Source organism: Mustela lutreola, chromosome 4 (assembly GCF_030435805.1).
Source record: "Mustela lutreola isolate mMusLut2 chromosome 4, mMusLut2.pri, whole genome shotgun sequence".
NCBI lineage: Eukaryota > Metazoa > Chordata > Mammalia > Carnivora > Mustelidae > Mustela > Mustela lutreola.
This window is the reverse complement of record NC_081293.1, coordinates 112,673,614-112,700,802: the sequence shown is the minus strand read 5'-3', so window position 1 is coordinate 112,700,802 and position 27,189 is coordinate 112,673,614. Positions and strand designations below refer to the sequence as shown.

At 41.5% G+C, this 27,189-nt stretch overlaps 1 protein-coding gene across 2 annotated transcripts in view; it reads left to right on the top strand.

The window, feature by feature from the left end:
* The window catches only part of PRKAR2B (protein kinase cAMP-dependent type II regulatory subunit beta), a 90,761-nt gene that overhangs the window by 57,591 nt on the left and 5,981 nt on the right, over positions 1–27,189 (top strand). For both annotated transcript variants that reach the window (XM_059170827.1, XM_059170829.1), the window contains exons 3-8: positions 3,061–3,113; positions 10,154–10,237; positions 16,752–16,858; positions 19,644–19,797; positions 24,597–24,698; positions 26,377–26,451. In XM_059170827.1, the coding sequence (XP_059026810.1) occupies positions 3,061–3,113; positions 10,154–10,237; positions 16,752–16,858; positions 19,644–19,797; positions 24,597–24,698; positions 26,377–26,451 (575 nt within the window). The remainder of the gene's footprint in view (positions 1–3,060; positions 3,114–10,153; positions 10,238–16,751; positions 16,859–19,643; positions 19,798–24,596; positions 24,699–26,376; positions 26,452–27,189) is intronic.

The window sequence follows — 27,189 nt, the reverse complement described above, 5'->3', positions numbered from 1 at the left end:
TCCCTCTGTGAATTAAAATTTAAGATCAACACTCAAGTGTCTTACCTACTCTAACACCTCGTTGAATATGTTGATCCTATTAGCAGGGCTGTCGTCCTGGGCCCCCTGTTCACAGGGGCCCCGAGTTTGGTCCTAATGTTCTCTTGGTGCCCTCTTGAAATTCTGAATTTTTGAACATGGGGCTGTGTTTTCATTCTGTACCGAGCCCTGATAATTAGGTAGCCGTCCTGCCCGTGAGACTGGTCATCTACGGAAACCAAGTCACGGAGCCAAGCTTTAAAGAAGTACATGTCCTCATGCTTTCTGGGAAGTTGGAGCCAACAGGATTAAAGTATCTGGGCCCCATGAGCAGGACCATCTGTATGGTGTGTGTGGAAGGCTCAAGCTGTCCCAGACTGATGCCACCTAACATTCGTTTTATTAGACAAATAATCTCTTCCTCCCACCTCTTTCTCAGTAGGCAACCCTTTAATTGTGACTTGGCTTCATGCGTGGTCTTCCTGCAGGGAGAGAGCTGCTCATGCTGACTCCATACTTGATTCAGGGAGTTAGTTACTAAATTGGCATTCTGGTGATATTCCTCAGTGAGGTTCTTTAACGGGATCCTGCCCGTGAGAGACATGTCTCCTTCTGCTCGGTTCTGAGCCTGACGGCTGAAGTCCAGCCTTGATGCTGGTGAATTCACCAGAGTCAAGGGCACAACAGGAGTTAAGAACAAGGGCTCTGGGTTCAGCCAGACCCTGCTGGGATCCGATACTGGTCCTGTCCTCCTAGAATGTGTGATCCGGGCCAAGATACATAAGCTCTAGTCTTTCATCTGTCAGGTACTGAAAGGAAACCTGTCTGTCTTAGGGTTGTTGTGAGACTGAATGAGGAAATAGACAGTAGGTTAGTGTTTCTCACCCTCAGCACTGTGGACATTTTGAGCCAGTGGTCGTAGGTTGCTGGGACGGGAGCTGCCCCTGGCATTGTAGGATGTTCGTCAGAATCGTTGACGTAACCAGTGGCTTCCCCATCAGTCCCACAGCTGTAACAATTGAAATGTCCTCAGATGTTGTCATTTGTCCACTGGGGGCCAAAATTGGCCCTGGTTAAGAGTCCCTCACTCACTGGCCACGAGTGTGTGTGGATACACAGGAGTGTGTGTGGAGTGTGTAGATAGAGCAGCGCCTGGAGACAAGAAAGCCAATGTCAGGTTTTATAATCTTAATGGCAGTACTAGTACTAATGATAGTACTCTTTGTGCCATCCTGAGGCTTCTGGAAAGACATTTGTCAGCTTGTCGCTGATCCCTCTTCCTTAAATTTCTACATCCCTGGCAGAGTACAGTCCATATGAATTAAAGGGTAAATGTTTAAAAAAAAAATCTACTTTTAAAAAAATGAAAGAGAAGGAATCTTTAGATTTGCAAACAAAGAAGGAGCTTCCTAGCTCAAAACCAGTGGTGTTTTTGTGATGTTTACTTTTGAGTTTAAATCATATTGGGGAATTTTCTTCCTTGATCTCATTGCATTAAAAATTAGCATGTATAACCTATAACAACTTGGTAGTTGTAGTGAAAAAGGAAACTGGATAAAATGATCATGAGAAATACAACAAAGTACTGTTAGGAAACTGGTATAAACCAAAAAGAAAATCAAATGCATACCGAGATTCCTCTAAAGACAAAGAAATACAGCCAGTTTATAAACAGTGGAACATAGTTCAAATTCAAAATAATTTTTTAAAATTTCAGTAATTTTTTTCATCTAAATTGGCAAAGATTTAAGCAGTAACATCCATTTCTATTGTCTAATTTAGAGGAATCTTTATTTATTTATTTATTTTTAATTTTTTTTAAAAGATTTTATTTATTTATTTGACAGAGAGAAATCACAAGTAGACGGAGAGGCAGGCAGAGAGAGAGAGAGAGGGAAGCAGGCTCCCCGCTGAGCAGAGAGCCTGATGCGGGACTTGATCCCAGGACCCTGAGATCATGACCTGAGCCGAAGGCAGCGGCTTAACCCACTGAGCCAGCCAGGCGCCCTAGAGGAATCTTTTTACACATTTGACAGTGGATGGGTGTAGTCCTTCTAGAAGGAAGCTTGGTAATAAGTACACCTTAAAACTTGTCATATCTGTTAGCCCCCAAAAATAACATTTGGAAATAATTCCTGTAGCATAATCTGAAATGTAGACAAATATTTATGCATGAAGATGTTTATTGCAAGCTTATCTTAATAGAAGCCAGCCAAGTGTCTAGCATTAAGGGAGTGGTTAATTCCAGCTTATGGTAAACAATCAGCCGTCCTTAAAACAATTTTTGCAATGGGACGCCTGGGTGGTTCAGTGGGTTAAGCCACTGTCTTCGGCTCGGATCATGATCCCGGGGTTCTGGGATCAAGCCCCAAATCAGGCTCTCTGCTCAGCGGGGAGCCTGCTTCCTCCTCTCTCTCTGCCTGCCTCTCTGCCTGCTTGTCATCTCTCTCTGTCAAATGAATAAATAAAATCTTTTAAAAATAAATAAATAAAACACAATTTTTGCAAAATGTTTCTAATGGCACGTGAATTCTTACAGTGTTAAATGAAAAAAGCAAGTTTTAACATTATATATGCTGTATGAAATCCACTCAAAATAAAGGCCAGGAAGAAATATGAACACATTTAACCTATTTGCTCTTGGAAGATTGGCTTAGGAATAATATATGAAAGGTGCTCATAATTATGATTAAACTGATCATTTCATAGCAAACTTAGGCTTTTTGGTCCGTTCTTGAAGTAATTTTTGGATGTCATGCATTTCTATAGCTTAGAAACGAAGGTAGAGGAGGTGAAGCTATGTTTATAACAGAAAGCAGAAAGCAATTGTCATTGTCTTAAAGTGCAGCTTTATATTTTAAATAAAGTCATTATAAATTCCAATAGGGAATCATCTTTTGAGCTTAGATGCCTTGCCCTGGATGAAATGAATTAATGTTTTATACCATGGTTCTCTTTTTGTTTATCAATTTTTAAGGTATATTTATTTTAGTATATTTCTTGATGGAATAATCTTTTAAATGTCCATTTTTATTTTTATAGTATGTGCAGAAGCTTATAATCCTGATGAAGAAGAAGATGATGCAGAGTCCAGGGTATGTAAATTCCTTAATAAATTAATTTTAAATTATACTCCCGTATCAGACTAGGAATATGATTTTAGAAAGAGGTTAACAGGCATATAGATTGACAAGAAGCATAATGGATTATTTTGACTGTTTCTTTTCTACTCTTCTCTCTGATAGCTTCCTTCTACTTCAAGTTCTATAGAATTACTTTTCTCCAAAGAGAAAGATCTTGTTCTTTGGATAAAAGGAAGGATGAACATAAAAACTCACTGTAGTTGTGGTTTTATTTCTTTTACAAAAATACAGCCTGGTGATGGAAAATGTTGTTAGCTATCTTTCTCGTAGCATTAATGCTATTTTTCTGATAGAGTTTCTAGTAAAGAAAAATACTAGGGATGGGCGCCTGGGTGGCTCAGTGGGTTAAGCCACTGCCTTCGGCTCAGGTCATGATCTCAGGGTCCTGGGATCGAGTCCCGCATCGGGCTGTCTGCTCGGCAGGGAGCCTGCTTCCCTCTCTCTCTCTCTGCCTGCCTCTCCATCTACTTGTGATTTCTCTCTGTCAAATAAATAAATAAAATCTTTAAAAAAAAAAAAAAGAAAGAAAAATACTAGGGAAAGCCTTCTTTCTGTTCCTACTAATTTATAACAAAAGAAGCTTATTCTGAAACAAACAAAAATCACAGTAGAATTATATCTAAAGTACCAGTATAAAAGTTCTAACTCTTTGATATCTATGAATCTAATAGTTTGCTCAGAAACTGATTTCTTGAAGGTCATAATGTTTTTGTAAGAATTTGTCCAGTGTTGTTTGAAGCAGTTTTTAAACTATGTCCTCCCTTCACCTATTATTTATTTAGTAAAAAGTAAACTAAATTAAGAGATAACTGTGCCTGAAAAGGGAAAGTAATAATTTACCTTTTTTTTTTGAGTACTTTCTTGGCAAAAGTGCCTGTTTTCTGTTTGGACTCAAATGATAAACAAAAATTTATTTCTGTAGCTCTGACAAATACTTAACTAAGATTGAGTTCTAATATGGAAAAGAGAATACTGTGTCCCTAAGTCATTACATCATGAAGCTCCCTGAAATTGATATAAAATCCAGTGGTTGAAAGACCAGGAATCTTATCTTGAAGGTCTGGAAGGAAATCCCATTTCAGTTCCCATACCTGTATGGATTGCCACCAGCAGTGTGGGGGGAGCTCACTGTTTGCTACCAGAACAGAAATTAATTTGATAATGTCTATAAATTCTGGCCTGAAATTATGTTTCCTTAGGATTAAGTTTTTACTAACGTATAGCATGCTGTTAGTACTTGATGTAGTCGTAAAAACTAGGCTGTCCCCATTGTGTCTTTGATTTATGTATCTAGCAGAAACAATGAGTGACTTTGAAGAGTATATTTGCATATTAAGGTGTACATGGTAAAACTTAGTAATTGAGGTGTATGATGGGCTGGTTTAATTTAGTGAGAATCTAAATTGAATAACATTTCAAAAGTACGGTTTAAAAACAATATACCGTTGGGGTGCCTGGGTGGCTCAGTGGGTTAAGCCGCTGCCTTCAGCTCAGGTCATGATCTCAGGATCCTGGGATCAAGCCCCTCATCGGGCTCTCTGCTCAGCGGGGAGCCTGCTTCCTCCTCTCTCTTTGCTGCCTCTCTGCTTGCTTGTGATCTCTGTCTGTCAATAAATAAAATCTTAAAAAATATGTATATATACCGTATCTCCTAGACTCAGACTATTAGCTACCATTTTTTTTTTAAGATTTTATTTATTTATTTGAGAGAGAGACAGGGAGAGAGAGCCTGAGCGAGGAGAAGGTCAGAGAGCGAAGCAGACTCCCCATGGAGCTGGGAGCCTGATGTGGGACTTGATCCCGGGACTCCGGGATCATGACCTGAGCCGAAGGCAGTCGTCCAACCAACTGAGCCACCCAGGCGTCCCATTTTGATCTATGTGATAGGTAAAGTGATTGGCTGGGTCACTCCAGTTAATTCCTAACTGTCTTGTTGGGGAGGTGGTACTTGTTAAGATTCATTTAGCTATGTCAAAGAATCCAATCACATTGAGATAAAAATTTAAAAAGAGAAAATACTGAAGAAAATTCTTGGACATATCCTTTGAAATCTTATAGAATTCCAGAAAGAATTGGGAAAAAATCAAAATAACCCAAGCTGTGGCTGGTGGGCCAGAGCAAGCCCACCTCTGGGGACCTTCCATAGCTGTGGTGCAGTACTTAGAGTGTTGTCTTAGAAAGACACTTGGCTGCCAGTGGTTCTTCATGCTGGGACTCTGAGCTGGAAGTCTTAGTTTCCCTGGGAGAATTTCTCATGGACCCAGCTTTGGGAGGACCAGGGACAAGGGCAACCTTTGGCTACCAGACACCACTTTTAAATGAAGGCAGTTCCTAGAGAAGGATGAATCTTTATGAGCTGGGCATTCACTGCGGGAGCTGTCCCCTCCAACACCCTCCATCTTACTTTTAATAGTTTTTTTCCAATTTATTTATTATAATTATTAAGTGCTTCAGGTTCTCCATTAGTTTGACAGAACAGTCAAACTAACAGTCTAAACATGTTACCAAAAACTGCACTATTTTTTTGGTCATAGATACTACACGGCAAATTGCACCATAGCCCTTGGAAATTATTCTTACAGATTTCAGAATTAATTGGCTGTAAGCATATATTGGAAAATTTGTAAGGAAAACATATATTTTGATAAAGTGCCATTTCATTTGAACATTTTATATTTCACAGACCATGTATCAAATCCTTAAGTCTCAGATTAATATAAGTATTCTTTGATACGAATTCGAAGAAATTTTAAATACTTAAGATGGATTTTGGAGGTGCCTGGGTGGCTCAGTGGGTTAAGCCTCTGCCTTCCACTCAGGTCATAGTCTCCGGGTCCTGGAATCAAGCCCCGCATCACGCTCTCTGCTCAGCAGGGAGCCTGCTTCCCCCATCTCTCTCTGCCTGCCTCTCTGCCTACTTGTGATCTCTCTCTGTCAAATAAATAAGTAAAATCTTAAAAAAAAAAAAAAAGATGGATTTTGGAAAAATCACAAATTAGATTCTACCTTTAATAAATGAAGATATAGGGTTGCCTGGCGGTGTCAGTCAGTGGAGCATGCAACTTTCCATCTCGGGTTTGTGAGTTCAAGCCTCGTGTTGAGTGTAGAGATTATTTAAAAAAAAAAAAAATCTTTAAAAAAATAAATGAAAATATAAGAATTATATATACACATCTAACATGTAGCTCTTCTGGTAGAAAAGAGCTGGTAATTTTAAGAACGGATCATTTCTTTGTGATGTTACTCCTCAAAATTTTGGGGGAGTGCCTTCTGTATGCCTGGCCGGGTGCTAGGAATTTTAGGGGTGAGTACTGTAGGAAAAGTCCCTACTATCTTGGGGCACAGAGACTAATAGCAGAATTAAACAACAAGCCAGTAAATTAATGAACAGGTACAAGATATCAAGTGCCCACAGGATGGTAAAATAAAACCAAACCCCATGTCGACAGGGTCCCTAATTAGATGGACTAGTTGCAAGATGTCTCCTTGAGGTGGGACCCGGAAGGTGGCGAAGGGGAACCTTGCCACAAAGCCCAGGAGCCAGTTTCGGCTTGGCCCCAGTGCCCCAGCGTGAGAGCCCTTGGCAGTTCTGAGTGCAGGCAGGTGTGGCTGTGGACTGCATGGCTGAAGTGATGGTGGCGAAGGAAGGACGGGCATTTAATGCGCAGTAAATGCAATGAAATCCATCCAGGTGTTCTGATTTGAATTTTTTAAAGGCTACCTTCAGCTCTGTGTGGACAAATAGGAAACTATCTTGTACAGATATGCCTTGCTTAGCAGAATAGATTTGCGGTGTTTTCTTTGGAGAAAATGTCTATATAAATTTTATTTATGAATTGGTTTTCTAATTTTTTTTAAATGAAAGACACCAGAGCTTTAGAGCAGGAGCTGGCAAACATTTTCTGTAAACCTTTTTTTCTTTAACTGAAAAATTTTCTCCTTTCTAGGTAATAAATATTTTAGTGTTTGAGGGGCCGTACAGTTTCTGTCCAAGCTACTTGCTCTGCTGTTGTAGCTTGAAAACAGCCGTGGATAATACATAAATTGATGAGTGTGGCTATGTTCCGTTAAAACTTTATTTCTGGGGGCACCTGGCTGGCTCATTCAGCTCCATGTGCAACTCTTGATCCTCGGGGTCATGAGTTCAAGCCTCATGTTGGGTGTAGAGCTTACTTTAAGAAAAAAAAGAAAGAAAACCAAAATCAAAGACCCAAAAACCTTTATTATAGACACTTGAATTTGAATTTATTATATTCACATGTCAAGAAGTATTAATTCTTCTGCTTTTTTTCTCCAAATCATTCTTAGTGTAAGGGCCATGCAGAAAGAAACTTGGCCTTCAGGCCACAATTTGCTGACCCTGGTTGAGACCATAAATACTATATCCAGCCTGGCTGGGATGAATCCTAGCTCTGCAGCTCTGAACTTTCTGACACCGAAGAAATGACTTGGGCAAGTTCGTTTTAACGTATGAGATCATACAGGATTTTTCTTTCTGTCCGACTGATTTTACTTAGCATAAATTATTACTCGCTTCATGGGGTCAGTTACTAGGATAAAAGGATATTTTTAAAGCCCTTAAACCAGTGCCTGGCACATAATAAATGCTGCATAATTACTGGTTTAACAAATAAGATTTTTACCCTGAAATCATAAATAAAATTTAATTTTAAAAAACAGAGTGACTTCTAGTGTAATGAAAATCGCATTTGGGTGTACTGTTTGGTCACACCCTTAGTTATCCAGGTGCAGACCTATGTGGGATCCCACCAAATCAAACAGAAAAAAACGAGAGTCTTAGAAGTGGAAGAGCATCTTTTGAGCGCTTGGTTACAGGGCAGAAGCATTAAAGCCTCGAGGAGTCACCTGGTTTCTGACTCCCGAACACAGAGCAGGATTTTAATGCGGGGTCTGTAAAAGATAGAAGGCTCTGGGCACCAAGGAGTAAGGCTGGGGAGAGGGGACAGAGGGAGAATGGAAAGCAGGGGGAGCCAGAGACCACAGCAGCGGTGGCAGGATTGAGAACCATCACTGAAAAGGGTTGATGCATTCGCACGCCCAGTAGTTGGAGAGAGAGAAAAGAGGAAAAGCTGTTGTGTGAGGGGTTCCCACAGAGTGAAGACTTAAATTGTTAACAAGTAAAGCAGGTGCAAGATGGCGCTAAGAATGATTAAAGAAGAGGGGCGCCTGGGTGGCTCAGTGGGTTAAGCCTCTGCCTTTGGCTCAGGTCATTGTCTCAGGGTCCTGGAATGGAGCCCCACATCAGGTTCTCTGCTCAGCAGGGAGCCTGCTTCCCCCCCCCTCTCTCTGCCTGCCTCTCTGCCTACTTGTGATCTCTGTCTGTCAAATAAATGTATAAAATCTTTAAAAAAAAATGTATGTATATATATATATATTTATACACACACATATACACACTTTATTGCTAAAAAATGCTAACCATCATGTGAGCTTTCAGCAAGTCCTGATAACTGATCACAGATCACCATAACCAGCACAGTCATAATGGAAAGGTCTGAAATATTGCAAGAATTACCAAGATGTAACACAGAGAGGTGAAGTGAGCAAATGCTGCTGGAAAAATGGCCCTCCCTCAGCACAGTGTTGCCACTTACCTCCGATTCACAAACACATCCCAGCTGTGAGGCTCGCTAAGGTGACATCAGTAAAACAAGGTGTACACCTGAATACTATGAATTTCCTTTATTCATCTTGGGCCTATGATTTTCATTAATTTTTAGCCACCTGAGATGGGTTTGAAATGCTGATTCTAATTTCCCATTGTGGGTCCTGGTATATTCATGGGCACAGAACCCCCCCACAGCCCAATTCCAGCTGCTCTGTTGGTGGGGCCAGGGACAGAGGAGCTGGGACACATGCTGGCAGCAGCCACAGCTGTGCTCGGAACATCCAGGATGTTCCACGCTCGGCGGTCCAGGAGGGTGGCTGTCTCTTGCCTCTCAACTCTTTTATAGTTACGGACTACCAGTGTTTGCAAAAGAATGGGCCTTTTGGCTCAAGTGGGTTGCACCTTCTGTTGGTCAAAGGGGACTCTGGAGAGGTGACATGCCACACTTACGGAGGGCATTCAGTCGGTCTTCACTCTCCTTGAATGACACTTTAGGAAGAAGAGACTACTCCGGTTTTCTTCGAGCTCATTCTAAATTGAGCACACCAGGACTGTTGGGTTCATCTTTCCTCAAATCCACACTCTCTTAGTACGTCACCCTGTGTTGACTCGCTCCCTTCGGAAAACCGCCCTCCGTGGGGGTGGTGTCGTATGTAAAAATGTATTTAACATCTAGTGCCCTATATGTGTAAGAATTTACTGGCTTCGAGAGCCTGTCACGTTTCAAAGGAAAGAGCCCCCTCCTGAAAGACTGTCGCATTCAGTGGCGGAGTACGGAACAGTATTAGTATCAGGAGAGTATTAAACAGAATGAAGGTTGGGGCACCAAGGTGGCTCAGTGGGCTAAAGCCTCTGCCTTCAGCTCAGGTCAGGATCCCGGGGTCCTGGGATCAAGCCCCGCATCGGGCTCTCTGCTCAGCGGGGAGCCTGCTTCCTCCTCTCTCTCTCTGCCTACTTGTGATCTCTCTCTGTGTGTGAAATAAATAAAAAACCTTTTAAAAAACAAAACAAAACAGAATGAAGACAGTCCTCCAGACCGTCAGCATAGCGGTTGCACCCGGTTGTCCCCCAGCCAGGGGTCTTGGGGTCTTCAGTGAATAGGTGATCACAGCCCTTTACAAAATGAACTTGCTAACCCGGGGGAGCACTTGATGGAAAAGCTGTCAGGCATGCTGCGGATAAGGCTGCACCTCCGCCCCAGACAAAGCTGCATGACTTTCCCTCACTCAGGGGGCTGAGAGCTCGCGTCTGCTCCCCCAAAGCAGACCTCAGCACTGACAGTTCTTCCCTCCGACGTCCTGCGGGGAAGTTTTATGCCTATCATAAGACAAGTAGACTGATGTGTTTGTTAATTTGGTTTTAGATTATACATCCCAAAACTGATGATCAAAGAAATCGATTGCAAGAGGCTTGCAAGGACATCCTGCTGTTTAAGAACCTCGATCCGGTAAGCGACACCGCAGTGACCAGCGACGGTTTTTTTGTTTCAGCATCACAGAGTGAAAAATGGTGCAGGGTCTTGACAAGCTAATGTCACCCTGGATGATGTAACCCCCTGCCCCACAAGCAGCGCTAAGCTTGGGAGAAGCTGTGTTCTTGCAGCCTGGAGCACACAGGCCGGCCAGCCTGCCCCCTTGTCCGCGGAAGACATTATCTCATCCCTCCAGGTTACAAGTGTAGCCTGAGAAACGGCCCAGATGAAGGGAGGGCAGGACCTCAAGTTCTTTGTACATCCAGCGGGAATATGAAGGGTGGATTGCCGCTCTCTTGGGCTAGTGATAATAATGATATTTTAGTGTATAACTTTTGTATTCTACTTATTTTGAAAAGAACATTTTACTTCACTTTAAAGGTAGAGGGATTTTTTTCCTTTATAAGGATTGTGAAATCTCTTGTTTTTAAAAGGTTCTGGGTGCGTTTTTAGAAACCCCTCTCGGTATGAGTAGGCCTGAGGTTCACATTTTGCCCTGTACTCAGACCTGAATGTTCTCTTTCTTCATCTCATGTTGTGCTTCTTCATTGCTGTGTGGTCATTCGGGTTGCCATGGTCCAGCTGCCATGACCCAAATGTGGAAATGGAGTCAACTTTTATAGGTTACCCCAACTTTTAAAAAATACATATATTTAAAAAAAAAATTTTTTTTTTTTTGAGAGAGTATGAGGGAGCATGAGCAGGAGGTAGGGCCAGAGGGAGAAGGAGAGGAAGAAGCAGGCTCCCCATTGAGCAAGGAGCCCAATGCGGGGCTCCATCCCAGTACCCAAGCTAAAGGCAGATGCTTAACCAACTGAGCCAGCCAGGCGTCCCAATACCTGTATTTTAAAGGCCAGTTCATGGCCAGGGGAGAAAGAAAAAACCAGTTCACGAAATTACGAAATTCATGAATTATCATTATTAAATATTTTGTAGGGCAAGAAGCTAATATATTTACATAGTTGCTTCCAATAGATGTTTTTTTTAAAAAAATGTGAGCTCAAGCTGTGTGGATTTATTTGCCCTACTATCCCCAATCCTTCTGATGCAAAATATAGATGAGTAAAACTTTATTTTTCTCAGTAAATTACCACCTGGAACAAAAAACAAACAAACCCTCCCCCCCCAGGAATGGCAGATTGAAGATTTTAGGTTAAGCTCATGTTTTAAACAGTCTTCTAGTTTTTCATGATACACTTTTTTTTTTTTTTTTTTTTTTACAATAACCCAGATGCATTTAAAGTGAATTACATATTCAACTCTGATCACCTGCTTATACAACAGCTTTCATTCAGTTCAATGCCGTGACTGATCATTGTGCTCCAGAGCCCATGTAAGCCTTTTTAGGGACGCTGCAGAAATACTGAGACATGGCTTTTGTCTTCTTGGAACATATGATTTGATGAGGGATTCAGAAGCAGTTTGGTACCTCACCAGCGCTGTGATGGAGTCAGGACACTGTGTGAGGAGAGGGTCTCTCAGCCCCACATGGGGATTTGGGAAGCTGGGGAGGCTGCCTGAGCTGAGCCTCAGAAAGTGAGTAGGAAGGAGGTCGTCGATGGAAGGAAAGGGAAGGGAGTGTTTTCACAGGAGCCTGCATCAGCAGACACAGTGGCGAGTGCTTAGGTACATGTGTGCCATGTCCCCCAGGACCCTTCTTGAGTGCCCCCTATAATGTCAGCCACATACTGTAGGCAGCGGAAAGTCACCATGGAAACATTTTAAGCAGAGAAAGTAACAATCAAATGTGTCTGAGGTCACTGTTATGGCAGGATGGAGAGTAGAAAGGCGGGAACTGGGCTTAGGGAAGGGAATAAGAGGATGGGTTTCATAAGATATTCAGGGTTAGCAGAAGTTGGCACTTTTTAGGGACCAAATAATGATTGACCTGATGGAAAGGGTTTAGGATGACTCCCACTGTCTTGCTGGGAATGAACATGAGCTGGTATCTTTTTCTGAAGTGGGAGAATTTGGAGGAGGAAGGGCACGCAGTAACTGCGGACTAAAAGGAAGAATGATCTTGGCCTTTTACCTACTGTCTCACCTGAACTCCCTGAAGTCATTGTTTAGCTTGGAAGTCTTGCTCCTCCTGGGCCTCTGGACATTTTTCCTGGGAGGGCTGTATATTCATATGTTGGGCACAGCATTTATAATTATTAATCTCTTTGAAGATATCCTTTTCATGAATATTTAATGCTCGACTCAGTAGGCCATTTTTCTTCTGAAATATTTCTAATTTGAGGCAAACGGAAATAATTTTCCTATGCTCCGTGATAGGTTCTTTGGTTAATGGAGAGTAAATTGTTATTTTTGAAGTTAGAGAACTTTCATCAAGCTTGAATTTGCTTTCTGTAGAATAAGATGTGGATTTCCTACTGTAGTTGTCAGTCACTGGGATAAGCCTCTGCCTATTAAATATTTCCTAAGTTCTTTTCACTCTGTGCATAATTATGGGGAAATTGCATTTTGATTGATTAGAACTGACACATGTCACAGTGACAAGTTCTAGAAGAAATGATTGTTCTGTATTTTACCAGGAATTACTTTTTTATATATCCATGTATGAATTCCTAAGCTTTATAATGTTTTAAAATGCAGCTAAATACCAAGGCAACAAAAAAATTTATTAGAGCACTGGATTTCATTTTTCCCCCCTCCATTTGACATTTAGAGAAAGAGCTAATCAATAAAGCTGATATTTTCTCTCCATCTGGACTAAATATAAATAGTAAGAGCTATAAAATATTAGTAAACCATTTAATCAAACCGTAATTTTGATAGGTGACCATATGCTGCCTGGTTGATGAACTCATTTGGATAAAATGGTCCCTGTGGGGCCAATTAGCAGCACATCCAGACAGCACTGCTTGTTGGCCACACTGGCTTCATCTTCCACAGAGGCTCCTGTTTCATAAGTAGGTGTCACAGCTCACGCAGGGACCCAGGGAGGGGACGAAAACCCCTTCCTGCAGGACCCAGCCCCATCATTCCTCCAGAAGCTTCGTTAGCCCCGTGAAGATGTATGTTCTCTGTTCCAATGGAGAGCTTGGGTTTTTAATGACAAGTTCTAAGTCTGTGTGCATATACAATTTATAAAAATTCAAAAAGATCAAAAGAGTAGTCAGGGAGAGTAGTCTGGGAGAACTACAGGGGAAGTAGTCCCCTCGCAACCCAGCTTCCCAGGAGCCATGTGCTCTGAGCATTTCTATGGGTATTTCTCCAGGGTTATGCCCTGTACAGAGCAGTATGTTGTTTTTTTAAATTTCATTGGCAGCAAACTCTCCACAGTGTCCTGCCCTGTTCTTTTTACTTGACAATATATCTTATTTGTAGAGGTTCTGTATTTTTTTTTTAAATTATTTGTATCAAAAAAATTACTTGTTTCAATATGATTTTATAAAAGCTTAAATTGGTAGCATTTACGTATTTTAAAGCTAAACCAGGAAAACACATTAATATTTTGCTGTTGTCTTTTTTATTAAACTTGTATAGATAGCCAAGGAGGGCCCACATTGTCAAAATAATATTGCAAAAGAAGAGCAAAGTAGAGGGACTCACACTTGCAGTTTCAAAACTTTTACTACAGGGACACCTGGGTGGCTCAGTCTTTTAAGCACCTGACTCCTGGTTTTAGCTCTGGTCACGATCTCAGAGTCATGAGATCGAGCCCCACTCGGGCTCCACACTCAACGGGGACTCTGCTTGAAATTCTCTCTCTGACTCTGCCTCTCTCCCCTTTTCTCTCTAAAATAAATAAATAAATCTTAAAAACAAAACAAAACAACAACTTCACCTGTACCACAGAACTCCAAGAATAAAAACAATGTGTTATTGGCCTGGGTATACACATCGAACAGTTGAATAGAATTGAGAGTCTAGAAACAAACCTGTACATTTGATTTATACATTTGATTTGAAGACCATTTGATTTTTGATGAGAGTGCCAAAACCATTCAGTGGGGAAAGAAGAATCCTTTCCACAAATGGTGCTGGGACCATTGGATATCCACAAAGGAACCAAGTTGGACCCCCTCCTTTATACTTTACAAAAAAATTAACTCAGAATGGATCCAGAACCTAAATATAAGCTCCCAAACTGTAAAAACTCCTAGAAGAAAACACAAAGGTTTGGGACACCTGGGTGGCTCAGTGGGTTAAGGCCTCTGCCTTCAGCTCGGGTCATGATCCCACAGTCCTGGAATCAATCCCCACATCGGGCTCTCTGCTCAGCAGGGAGCCTACTTCCCCCTCCCTCTCTGCCTGCCTCTCTGCCTACTTGTGATTTCTGTCTGTCAAATAAATAAATAAAATCTTAAAAAAAAAAAAGAAAACAAGGATTCATCTTCATGACCTTGGATTTAGCAGTGGATTCCAAAAATAGGAATATGAAAAGAAAAGAAAGAAACTGGGCTTCATAAAAAATAAAAAAAATTGTGCATCAAAGGACATTATTGAAAAAAATGAAAGACATTCTACAAAATGGGAGAAAATAATTACAGATCATCTATATATATAAAGGCCTAGTAGCCAAAATATATAAAGAACTCTTACAGCTCAACAACAAAATAACAACCCTACTTAAAATTAGGCAAAATACTTGAATAGACATTCTCCAAAAAAGATATACAAATGACCAATAAACACATGAAAAGATTCTCAGCATGGCTAGTCATGAGGGAAATGCCAATCCTGAAACCATAATGAAATACCAGCCCAGTGCTCCTAGGTGTGTGTCTATAGACCATTTTTTTAAGAAGGGAAAATAACAAGTTGGCGAGGATGTGGAGAAGTTAGAACTTTATTGCGGGTGGGAGAGAAAATGGTTTACAGACTGTGGAATATGGTTTGGCAGTTGCTCAAAAGGTTAAACCTAGAATTACCATAGGACTCGGTAGTTCCACTCCTCAGTATAACCCAGAAGAATGGATGTAAATATTCAGACAAATCCTTGAATATGACTGTTCCATAGCCGCACTATTCACAGTGGGTGGGGGCGGGGGTCTTTGAATGGTTCCTGTATTTGTTCTAAGGAAAGGTTTCTTCACCTTTTAGTTTATCCTCACTAGCTGGTTTACCCTTAAGCCTTGTCAATCCAAGTGTCCATTGGCAGGTGAATGGGTAAACGAAGTGTGGTATATTTACAGCAGAATACTATTCATCTATAAAAAGGAATAAAATAGGATTATCCAGAACAAGGATGAACCTTGAAAACCTTATGCTGAGTGAAATAAGGCAGAAGGAAAAGGTCACACTGTATGATTGCATTGTAGGAAATACCAGATTAGGGGGATCATAGAGACAGAAAACAGTGGGTGTTGCCAGGGGGCGCAGAAGAGCAAAGTGACAGCATAGTGGGCACAGGCCTACTTTTTGGAGTGATGAAGATGTTTAGAAACTAAGAAGTGGTGGTTGCACAACTTTGTGGCCACTGAATTGTTCACTTAACCGTGGTTGATTTTATGAGAAACTTAACCTCACAAAAAAAAAATCATGTATATAAAATTCATCTGAGCATTTAATGTCAATATTTAGTGTCAATATAAAGTGACATTAGTGTCACTTTAAGGAGGCATTTAAATCAACAGTTTACAAAATCAATTACTGCGGCACCTCCACAAAATCCCTGGGTTCCACAAAACCCAGTTTGAGAAACATTGAGCTCTTTTGTCTCGGGGGGTGGGGGTGTCTTTGAATGGTTCCTGTATTTGTTCTAAGGAAAGGTTTCTTCACCTTTTAGTTTATCCTCGCTAGCTGGTTTACCCTTAAGCCTTGTCAGTCACACTTGAGCAGAATAAAAATTTTATGTAGTATAAGTAGTTGTTGAAGAATAGGTTTGACGCTTCTGACTTTCGTTTTAATAAATCTGCCCTAGGGAGGTAAATGGTTGCTTCTTGAAGAGAACTAGCGGGATGAGGAACCATGATCACAAATCTCCCGTTGTCATTTTGGGGTTTGCCTTTCATCTTGTTTTTCAGTTCTGTTGTTTTGTTTTTAGTGCTAAACCAAACAGGATTGGAGTCAGAATTTGAATTCACTAAGTGTTTAGGTAATCTCTACATAAATTCTAGTGATGACTAAACATAAGGAAGTTTTAAGAACAGATAATCTTTAAAAGACATTTGCAGTCATTCTTTGTGAACCTGGTCATTTTAATTGCCAAGATTCTATTTCATTTATACGTTGTGGTTCGCAGGTTCATTTTTCAATATATCAAAGTGGTGGTTGTTGCACTGAAATATTCTGAAATAAGCTAATTATAATTTCATTGAGGTACCGAATATGAAAGGAAGGCAATGTATAGTCATCTCATTTGTTAGGTGGAACGAACAACTGTGCTGTGTGTGTGTGTGTTTTTGACAAGATTTCATGGCAGTGGTGATATTTCTGTGTCTTCGAGCTGGGTCACAGAAATATAAAGCTGATTATGGTTAGTTAAGTGAACATACTGTAGACAAACGTAAGAATTGTATCTTTTCTTTTGAAAAAATAGGAGCAGATGTCTCAAGTATTAGACGCCATGTTTGAAAAACTGGTCAAAGAAGGGGAGCATGTAATTGATCAAGGAGATGATGGTGACAACTTCTACGTGATCGATAGGTAAGTTTTGTGTAACCTCCCTGCTGAAATGTAATGAACCTTCCGTATAAAACCTCAGTGGTTCTAGTAACGACTGGCAAATTAATATTTCATAGTTGCTATTACCTCTTTATTCTTTATTCTTGGAAGCCTGCTGTGAATGAGTGTGGTACAGCTACATTAGATCACAAAAAAAGGCCTCGTTCATAGAAGAACGGGTGATTTGGGTCAGTTAAATCTATAAATCTCAGGCATTTACTGTGAGCCGCCTCGTTTATTAACTTTGTCTTGAGAGGAGGCCTGTTACACTTAGAAGGGACAACATCTGGGGTGCTGAGTCACATAATTCAATCTGTTCTTTTTTTATTAACAATAAAGTAAAACATGCACATGGTGGAGAGGGTAGTTTATGTTCTTTCCAGAAATTGTGTATGCATTCTTGAGCATTAAAAACCTTGTCGAAAAGTTATTTTAAAACATTGCAGAGAAGGGCATCTGGGTGGCTCAGTTGGTTGAGCGACTGCATTTCAGCTCAGGTCATGATCCCAGAATCCCAGAATCAAGTCCCACATCAGGCTCCCAACTCCATGGGGAATCTGCTTCTCTCTCTGACCCTCCCCCTTCTCATGCTCTATCTCTCATTCTCTTTCTCAAATGAATAAAATCTTTAAAAAAAAAAAAAAAGTGCAGAGAGATTATCATATTAAATGGGGGAGACCGGCATTCATATTGAAAATGTAATTTTGGAAAGTTGTGCTTTACTTTGCTAAAGAACAGCATGCTTCAAGCGGTCGTTAGATAGGAGCCCTAAACTATGAGGGGGGAGCGGTCTGAACAGAGGCTATGTTTCTCCACCCTGGTAAAGTGGTGCTGAAGTGTCGGCATCCCCGGCCCCTCCTGGTCTGGGGGCCACGCACGTCCTCTCCCAGCGTGGCCGAATTCATTGGGGGCATTGCTTCTCCGGACTGAGTTGTGCTCAGTGCAGAGCCTTGCGGAAAATCCCACCCCGCCTGCGCAGCCTGTGTCTTGACTTGGCTCTGGGCTTGGCATGTCCCTGACCTCAGCAGTGATGCACGCCCTCCGCAGGCAGGTTCTCACCAATTCCTCCTTTCCCTCCTCTGGATGCCGTGGTGACCTGGAGAACCATTGGCAAGGGCTGGGGTGAGCTCTCTGATTTTAGAACACACCCAGTTATTCCATAGGTAAATTTAAATTCTTGATTTTTGTATCCTTAACAGCTTTCATCAGTGATGCGCCTCAAGTTCACTCAGCTGTTACGCTGTATTTAACTTTGGGGGTATAGATGGGAAACCCAAATACGACAAGAACTCCCTCACGTTTCCCTGGTCAGTTAGATCCTCATCACCCATTTGACAGGCGAAAGGTCCCAGGCATGCAGAAGTGACAGGAATCGGTGAAGGTCCGCCAGCCCAGCATCCGGGTCCGTTGGTCCTCGTTTGTGGTCTTCCTGTGGCTCTGCTCTGCCCGACGCCTCACATTATCAAGGAAGAAATGTGTGTGAGAAGGTGGTAGGGGCGTTAGATGGTGAGCTGGCAGCTGGCCTCAGGGCTCATTTTACTTCTCATCAGCACGTTTGTCACGTAGTTTATTCTGTTCAAAGTAGAAAATGCATAAAATGGTTTTAGTGCCAAAGTGTAAATAGTGTTACTAGAAGAATTAGTCTATACTTGAAAAATAGTCATGAAACCGCTTCTAGAAGGTGTCCTTGAAAAGCCTTTCTAACCGCGAACATCAGACTCGTTATTCTCCTCCTCGTTAATGTTTGTGTAGTACCTTGTGCTTTTTGCTTTTGTTGTATCTTTACCACTCATAATCCTTTCCTAATCTTAAAAGCTCTCCCTTTTTTGTCTTTGTTAGAGGCTTAGCCCACAGAATAAAGCCAAAGAATTTCTGCTGGTTGTCCTCTCAGGTGTTTCAGCAAGCCTCAAAGCCATGTACTCTGGCAAAGCGCAGTGTGTGGGAAGACAGTTGTCCAAGGAAGAAATTAGTGCCATAGACACAGGGTCCGTGATACATGGAGGACAGTGCTGGGCACACGGAGTGCTGCCTGCCTGGAAGACGAACCCAAATAAAAGATAAGCACAGAATAAAAAGACCTACAGAAAGACCAGGATCAGATATTGAGTCTGAATTTCTACCACTTTTTGCTTTGGCTTAGGGGTCAGTCTGCGGTAAAACCCCAGATGATGTGTAAAGGGCCAGAGTACACTCTTCAGGCTTTGAGGCCCTGGGGTCCCAGCCACTCAGCTCTGCGCGTGCAGATCAGCTGTCAGGAAGGCGCAGGCGAACCCATGTGTTTGTGTCCTAGGAAAACTTTTACTGCGGAAGGCAGACTGTGGGTCCCTGGGCCGTGCTTCGCTGGCCCCTTCCTTAAATGATACAAGAGCCTTGTATTTGCTGTACAGTAGGACCGACCAAATTGTTAGAGCTGTGTTCTTTAAAAAAAAAAAAATGTTATTTTCTTCTGATTACAAAAGTAATACATGTTCTCTTTAGACACAAAACTCCTGACGTATCCTTGACGTTTGTAACGCTCGGAGATACTGCAGTCGGCTTTTTCAGAAGAATGTCTGTGCCTATTCTGTACAGTTGGCTCTTATTTTTTATCACTTATTATTATAAACTTTTATTTGGTCTCATTTTTCCCTGGCAGGCACATGTCCGGTCAGAAGAGAAAGGGAATCTGGAAAGGAGATTTCGTCGAACATGGCTCTTCTCTGAAATGATGATTTTCAGGAGATTTGACTTGAGTTACTTTTACCTCTTGTTTTTCATCTGCCAACAGAGGCACATTTGACATCTACGTGAAATGCGACGGTGTCGGAAGGTGTGTGGGCAACTACGACAACCGCGGGAGCTTCGGTGAACTGGCCTTAATGTACAATACGCCCAGAGCGGCCACAATCACTGCTACCTCTCCTGGTGCTCTGTGGGGTTTGGTGAGTGGAACCTGTATTTGACCTGAGTGTTACTTGTGAAATCATTATGACAGAAGCCGGGCAGGTAGAGTCTTCTGGTTCTAAAAGGTGGATGTCTTTGTGATCCTCATCGGTCATTTTGAGGGTATTTATTAAGCACCTACTGGATGCTGTACTTCTCAGTGCTGGGTGAAATCTTCATGTTCTTTTCCCAGTGAAGTCAGGAGCTTAACCTACTGGGCCAGATCCGAACTGCTGCTCTTTTACCCACCCTTAGAAACCAGCCACCCAGACCAGTGAGCAAGGCCTCTGGGGCTGTTTTGTCAGGTAGCTTTCTTGTGGTTTGGTTGGATCTGCACTTCCCCAGGTGTGGTCCCCTGACAGGGAGCATCTGTATCACTGGGGCACTTTGCTAGAAATGCTTGTTCTGGGCCCCTCCCCCTTACTGATTCAGGTTTGTGAATCAGAGGCTCTGGAAGTGGGATGCGGTGATCTGTGCTTGAGCAAGCCCACCACGAGACTCGGACGCATGCTGGAGTTTGAGAAGCCCCTGTAAGAAGGTTCCCTGGACATGCTTTAAAATTGGAACAAGTTTCGGGCACCTGGGTGGCTCAGTGGGTTAAAGCCTCTGCCTTCGGCTCAGGGGCAGGTCATGATCCCAGGATCCTGGGATCGAGCCCCACATTGGGCTCTCTGCTCAGCAGGGAGCCTGCTTCCTCCTCTCTCTCTCTTTGACTGCCTCTCTACCCACTTGTGATCTCTGTCTGTCAAATAAATAAAATCTTAAAAAAAAATAAATTGGAACAAGTTTGCATTGAAAAGCAGCTGGGTGGCATCCAAATTCTGGAAGCCCACGTTTCTCACCCAAATGCACATCAGAATTACTTGAAGGCATGCAGGGCAAGGGGAGGGGATATTTAAGAAAAAAAAAATCCTCTTGCTGAGGATCCACCGAGACCAGTATAATCAGACTGCAGGGGTGGGAGCTGGGCTTTTAAAATAAGTTTGTTAATGGTGGTATTTCTACAAGACTTAAAAGTTGGTTTAAAGACCTTTGGGAGGAAAGAAGAAAAAGACCTTTGGGAGAGGTGGGAGGAGGATCCTTTCCATACCCAGTACCAGGGTTCAGACTGGCCTGTTCTGGAAGCCTGTCTTTAAGCTGGAGCTTCTCAGACTCCGAGCTACTTACGGGTCACGTGGGAGCATAGTTTGCAGCTCCTGATTCACAGGATCTGCGATGAGGCCTGTGGTCCTCCTGCATTTCTCATGAGCTCCCAGGAGACCCCGGTGTCGCTGTGCCCAGAGCACACTTCAAGCAATGCTGATTTTTAGGGCATGTTTGCAATGCTTGTATTTCCTTTCAAATTGTTGAAAATGGCCCACTCTCTGGTTTCGAGTGTGTATTTTATTTTATTAGATTAGTTCCCTCAATAATCATTTTGTGGAAGGAGAAGAGGTTGAGAGCATAGAAGGTCTCTTTGCAGTCTGGGTCCAAGAACCATCTGTAGCTTTGCAGAAGTAACCTGTCACTCCGTGTGGACTCAGCCCTTGAACTCTGAAGTCGAGTCAGCTGATAAAAAATCTCTTGCTCAGAGAAACCATACATACTCTGCGTTTCTTCTTATTAGAATTAGGCGGTTACTGTTGCTGTGATGAGTCTCTCTGACTCATTTTGATTTGAGCACCCAAAGCCAGCAAAGTAGAAACCACAAACTGGACCAGGCTAGGTCCATAGGACATGTTTGCCAGGTATCAGAGTGGTTGGCTCCATCTAGAGTCGGCCATCACCTGTTAAGGAAGGTATCTGCTGAAGGTTCAGTCCTTGGGTTGAGGTTGCCGGCCAGATTCAGAGGGTCTGGAAGCCCCCTGCACACCCTTGGAGCAACATCACTCGTAGCGGGCTGGCCCCTCCGAGTCCTCCTAATTTGCAGCCCCGGTAGAAACCTTAAGCTGGGTACCAAGGCCCAGCATTCCCAGTGTGTACGATACTTAAGCCGTCAAGAAGGATTAAGCATTTTCAGAGATTTTACTTATCTCTCCACGTTATTCAGGTGGGCAGTTTATGATGATTACCTTAGGATATGTGCCTAAGTGCAGGAACTTTTCTAAAAATTAGAATTAGCCTGTCACTTAATCCTTCAAATACGTTTTTTAAGAGCCACTTACTGAACTTTTCAGGAAGAGTTGAGTAGGAAAGATGTTTTCCTTTAAGACCCGCAGATTGGAGCTCTGCCCTATAAATGCAGGTAGAAACATAAGCAGATCCTGAGAGAAAAGCCCTTAGTTAGACTAGCCTAAGTTTGTAAATAGTACTTGGTCACTGTGAGCCCTAGGGGATTAACTGACACACGTGACCCTGCCAGTGATTCAGGAAGGCGATTATTGAAGTGACTAGGATGAAAACATTTGAAATGGGACTTTGTGGATTTTAATTATATGTCACAGTGGGTGTGAAGAAGTGGGCCACTAACAAAATTTTCATGGGACCAAATACCTCATTGTGGTTAATTTTTAATCCCTAAACTATTTCTCATCTGCTCTGTTTTGCAATAAACTCTGTCCATAAAAGGGGGTTGCAGCTGGTTCCCAAACCTGATTATGTATCAGAATCACTTGGGGTAGCTTTTATGACCTATAGGTTAGTGAGCCCTACACGCAGACGTTGTTCGAGTCATTCAAGTCTTCATACCGCAGTGATTCTGATGCAGACCCGAGCTTGGAAATTATTTCAATAGTTTTAGTAATTATCTTGCACATTTTTCTATTTTAAAAAAGTTGATTAGGATTACAACTCCAAATTATTGCCCTTGTCAAATTATAATAAACTAAATTGTGGAACAGGATATTTCCTTTCCTGGAGACTTACATCCACAATGGTGTTTTCCTCCATCCTGCCAATTCGGTTAAATTCATCCTCACTGTGTCAGCATAGTAATTTAATAATTAATGAACATATCGCAGTTTTACAGGATATTAAAATGGTATAATTGTATATTGGTGTGTGTGTGACAAACCAACATAATTCTGGGGGCTCTTGACTAAGAACCATTATAAATAATGTTTTGTAGGGAGTTTTTCAAAATAAAGTTTGTAGGAAAACAATTTTTTGAGCTGTTATCTTTAAAATTTTTCCTAGTTTCCTAATTGAATTCTGTATCTTTGAGGTTAAGTAGTATAAACAGAGGAAAGTTTGAGAACCCTGAGAATGGTAAACACTGGCATTTGACTCTGATATTCAAGAAAGTTGTAGTTCTCTGTGCACATTTTTTAAAAAAGAAAAACTCTGACATTATGTGGATGTGACAACCTAGCATACATAATTTTTTCAAGATCTCATAATTGCTTTATGATTAAAAAAATTTCTAATAACGTGGGGCGCCTAGGTGGCTCAGTAGGTTAAGCAGCTGCCTTCAGCTCAGGTCATGATCTCGGGGTCCTGGGATCGAGCCCCACATCCGGCTCTCTCCTTGGCGGGGAGCCTGCTTCCCTTCCTGTCTCTCTGCCTGCCTTTCTGCCTACTTGTGATCTCTGTCAAATAAATAAATAAAAAATCTTAAAAAAAAAATTTCTAATAGTGTTTTCATGCATTTTTTTTCTACAGCCCACATGAAGATTTCCATTCAGAAAGATCACAACCAGTATATTTACCAGTATATTACTGTATTTACTTATGTATGTCTTTGTATAGAACTGAATTAAATTAAATAACTAAACAACACTTAACTATAAGGTGTGCATGCTGAGATTTTCTATACGTTATTTTTTATAAAAATGCTGGTCATGGGTGAAGGAGGTCAGAATTATAAAATAAATAAGACCTGGGAATGTCCTGTCCACCATGGCCACTGCAGTCTGCAGGCTATATCTGTTGCTAAGAGTATAGATCTTAAAAGTTCTCACCGCTAGAAAAGGGAATTTGTAACTATGTATGGTGATGATGTTAACCAGACTTATTGTGATCATTTCTCAATATATGTGAGTATCAAATCATTATATTGTACATTCTAAATTAATTTAATATTATAGGTCCATTATAAGTCAGCTTTAAAAAAAAGGGGGGTGGTCATGTTCCACGGCTTGATTTTGGACATCCAAGGGCTGTCATCCACAGTAGAGAACTTGTGTTCTTCTGTTTGAACTCAGAGACGATGAGTGCTGAGGTTGCTTCATGGGGCTGAGGGTGGAGGAGATGGGGAGATGGTGGTCAAAGGTTGGAAACTTCCAGTTACAAGGTGAATGAGTTCTGGGGATTGAATGAACAGCATGGTAATTATGGTTAACACTGTATTGTACCTTTGAAAGTTGCAAAGGGAGTCTCAGATGTTCTCATTACAATAAAGAAAGGGTAATTATGTGAGGTAATACCAGTATTAACCAGCCCTATTGTGGTAATCATTTCATAATATATAAGTGTATCAAAGCAAAGGGTTGAATACCTTGAACTCTTACACAATGTTACAGATCAGTTCTATGTCAGTAAAGCTGGAGGAAAACAAAGACAGAGCAGGTGCCTTTTTTTCTAATGGTGCAGTAGCACCACCTTGTGGATTTATTACCATTACATGTTGGCCAGTTCTGTTCTGAATAAAAGGAAACTTTCCTTTTTCAGAAAAAGGAAAGTAATCTTTTATATGGGTCTATATTTTATGCCTGAAGAAATTAAACAATCTGAAAAAATATAATAACATTAACCGTTTATTTGAGAATCTTCAGTTATTGTTTGTTTTTTATTGGGACTAAAATGAGACTATCTCTTCAAACTTTTTTTCCTAATAAAATCTGCCTCTTAACTGTCTTTGTATCTGCTATTTTGCCTTTAGGACAGGGTAACCTTCAGGAGAATAATTGTAAAAAATAATGCCAAAAAGAGAAAAATGTATGAAAGCTTTATCGAGTCACTGCCATTCCTTAAATCATTGGAAGTAAGTACATGTTTATGCTTTTGTTTTATTTTGCTTTAAAAGTTTGTTTTGTGTGGAACATTTAGTTCTGTAGGAAAGTTTCTTTGAATATTTTTATTTGAAAAGATTAAACGATGGTGTTTGTCTAACATAGTATTTCTTATACTACCCGTAGCTGCAGATGTTTTGTTTTGCTTTGTTTTACAAGTAACAGACTCATGTGAGTGTCTAGAACAGATTTATATGTGATCTTTATCTAAAAGAAGACTTCAGAGGTATTTACCAAAAGAATACAAACATACTAATTCAAAGGGATACGCATGTCACAATGTTTATAGCAGCATTATTTATCATAACCAAATTATGGGAACAGCCCATGTGCCCATCGACTGTTGAATGGATAAAGAAGAGGTGGTATATGTGCGCATGTAAACATACACACAATGGAATATTACTCAACCATAAAAAAGAATGAAATCTTGCCATTTATGACATGGGTGGAGCTGGGGAGTATAATGCTGAGTGAAATAAGTCAGAGAAAGACGGAACCTTTGATTTTACTCATGTGTAATTGAAGAAGCAAAACAGATGAGCCCAGGGAAGATAGAGGCAAACCAAGAAACAAACTCAACTCGAGAGAACACACTGATGGTCACCGGGCGGGGGGAGATGGGGATGAAGGAGGGCACCTACAGGGAGCACTGGGGTCGAATCCCTATATCGACCACCTGAAAACTAATATAAGACTGTATGTTAACTGACTGGGATTTAAATAAAAACTTAGAAAAAGGAAAAGCAAACTTGAAGTAATGGCAGAAATGTGGGCAGGGGCGCTAGTTACGCCTTCACAGGGAGAGCTTCTCGAAGGAGTCTTTTCCTTCCCAGTCAACCTTGCTGTTTGCCCCCCTTCCCCTTTCTTCTTCAGATTGGCCTTCCAGGGTCTCTTCTGTTTTTAGGCTACGCTTACTCACCTGGCGAACTTGTCAAATGCCCTGGCTTTAAACACTGCTTATACATTATCTCCTAAAATGGCCATCGCCGGGCAAGGTCCCTCTGTCGAATGGCCAACGCGTTTATCCAACTGCATAATTGACATTAGTGCTCACGGGTCTACTCGACGTCTCGAACCTAGCGTGTTCCCGATCTCCTTCTGCCGTGCCTTCCCCGCCTTCCTGCGTCCCGGCCACGAGCCTTGGAATTAGCACTGATGCATCTCCTGAAATTTCCCTCTGTTGGGTTGTTGGTACATGCCTGGTAAAGTTTTTGGCCACGTTACAGAATGCATAAGAGGCACACTGATTGTGTCTCGTGGCATCTCTTTTAAAAATGAAAGATTAGGGGCTGGAAATCCACATGCCTTCAGAGTTAGGCAGGTAAGGCACAGGAGCAGAGGAAGCCAGAGTGGGACGGAAGCTGGGCTCGGGCTCCAGCTCCAGAACGTTGCTGAACCACAGCCCATTGTTGGCCACGCGCCATCAATGTGGCCTGGGTATTTCTGAGTCCCCTGATTTTTCAAGAGAAGCTGAGAATTCAGATTTTCCTGAGAAACCTATTTTTTAAAAAATGCTGGCAGTTAATACAACACATACACTGACAAACCTGTTCTATTTGGCCTCGAGACTACCGATTTTAACGTTCTGAAATAGAAGTTTAGTCTGTTTAATTTAGTCCATTTAATCATGTGTTTTTTCCATTGAAGGTTTCTGAACGCCTGAAAGTGGTAGATGTGATAGGCACCAAAGTATACAACGACGGAGAACAGATTATTGCTCAGGTATAGTGCTTTTTAGGTAATTCCGCTTAGGGTTTTATTCCAAAAGCCTCTTTCACAAGGCCGATCTTGATGAATTTTTCATATGTGTCTATAATCAGCATATAGTGGTGGATTAAATGAATATCACTTCCACCAAAAGACCTGTTGAAAGTGGTTTAATTTACAGCCATTAAGTTATTTGAATATTTTTATTTATATAATTAACTCCTGATGAATATGGATTAAATCATCAGATGGATTTCTGGATAATTGTCTATTTGTACATGACATGAAATTCAAACATATCTATGGTAAGTTGTTGTTAATAATCAGAAAAAACAGGTCAGCACATTCCTTGTGATAACATGCACCCAGAAAGCACACCGGGAGTTCCCGCAGAGTTTTGCATGATCAGTTCAAGATGAAGCCTCCTGGGGATGCTCCCTGATAAAGTTAATCAAGAAGGGAACACGCTGTACCGTGTTCTGTATCAGCTTCCGGGCACCAAATGGGGGCTGACGTGCCATTTCACCCCTAATGCTTCTCCGAGATCCCAGTTGGATCAGGTAGGAATACACACCTTCATTACGACAGAGCTGCCGAGAAGTAGGATTTATGAAGACAGTCAGGGTTCACAGATAAAGCAGACTGATGATAGTGCCCATATTTCTTAGCTACAGTTCTAAGCACTACGTGAACGATTTCAACAGATTTTAAGGTTCTTTAATTTTTGTATCACATTTAAGTATTGTCTTTTAG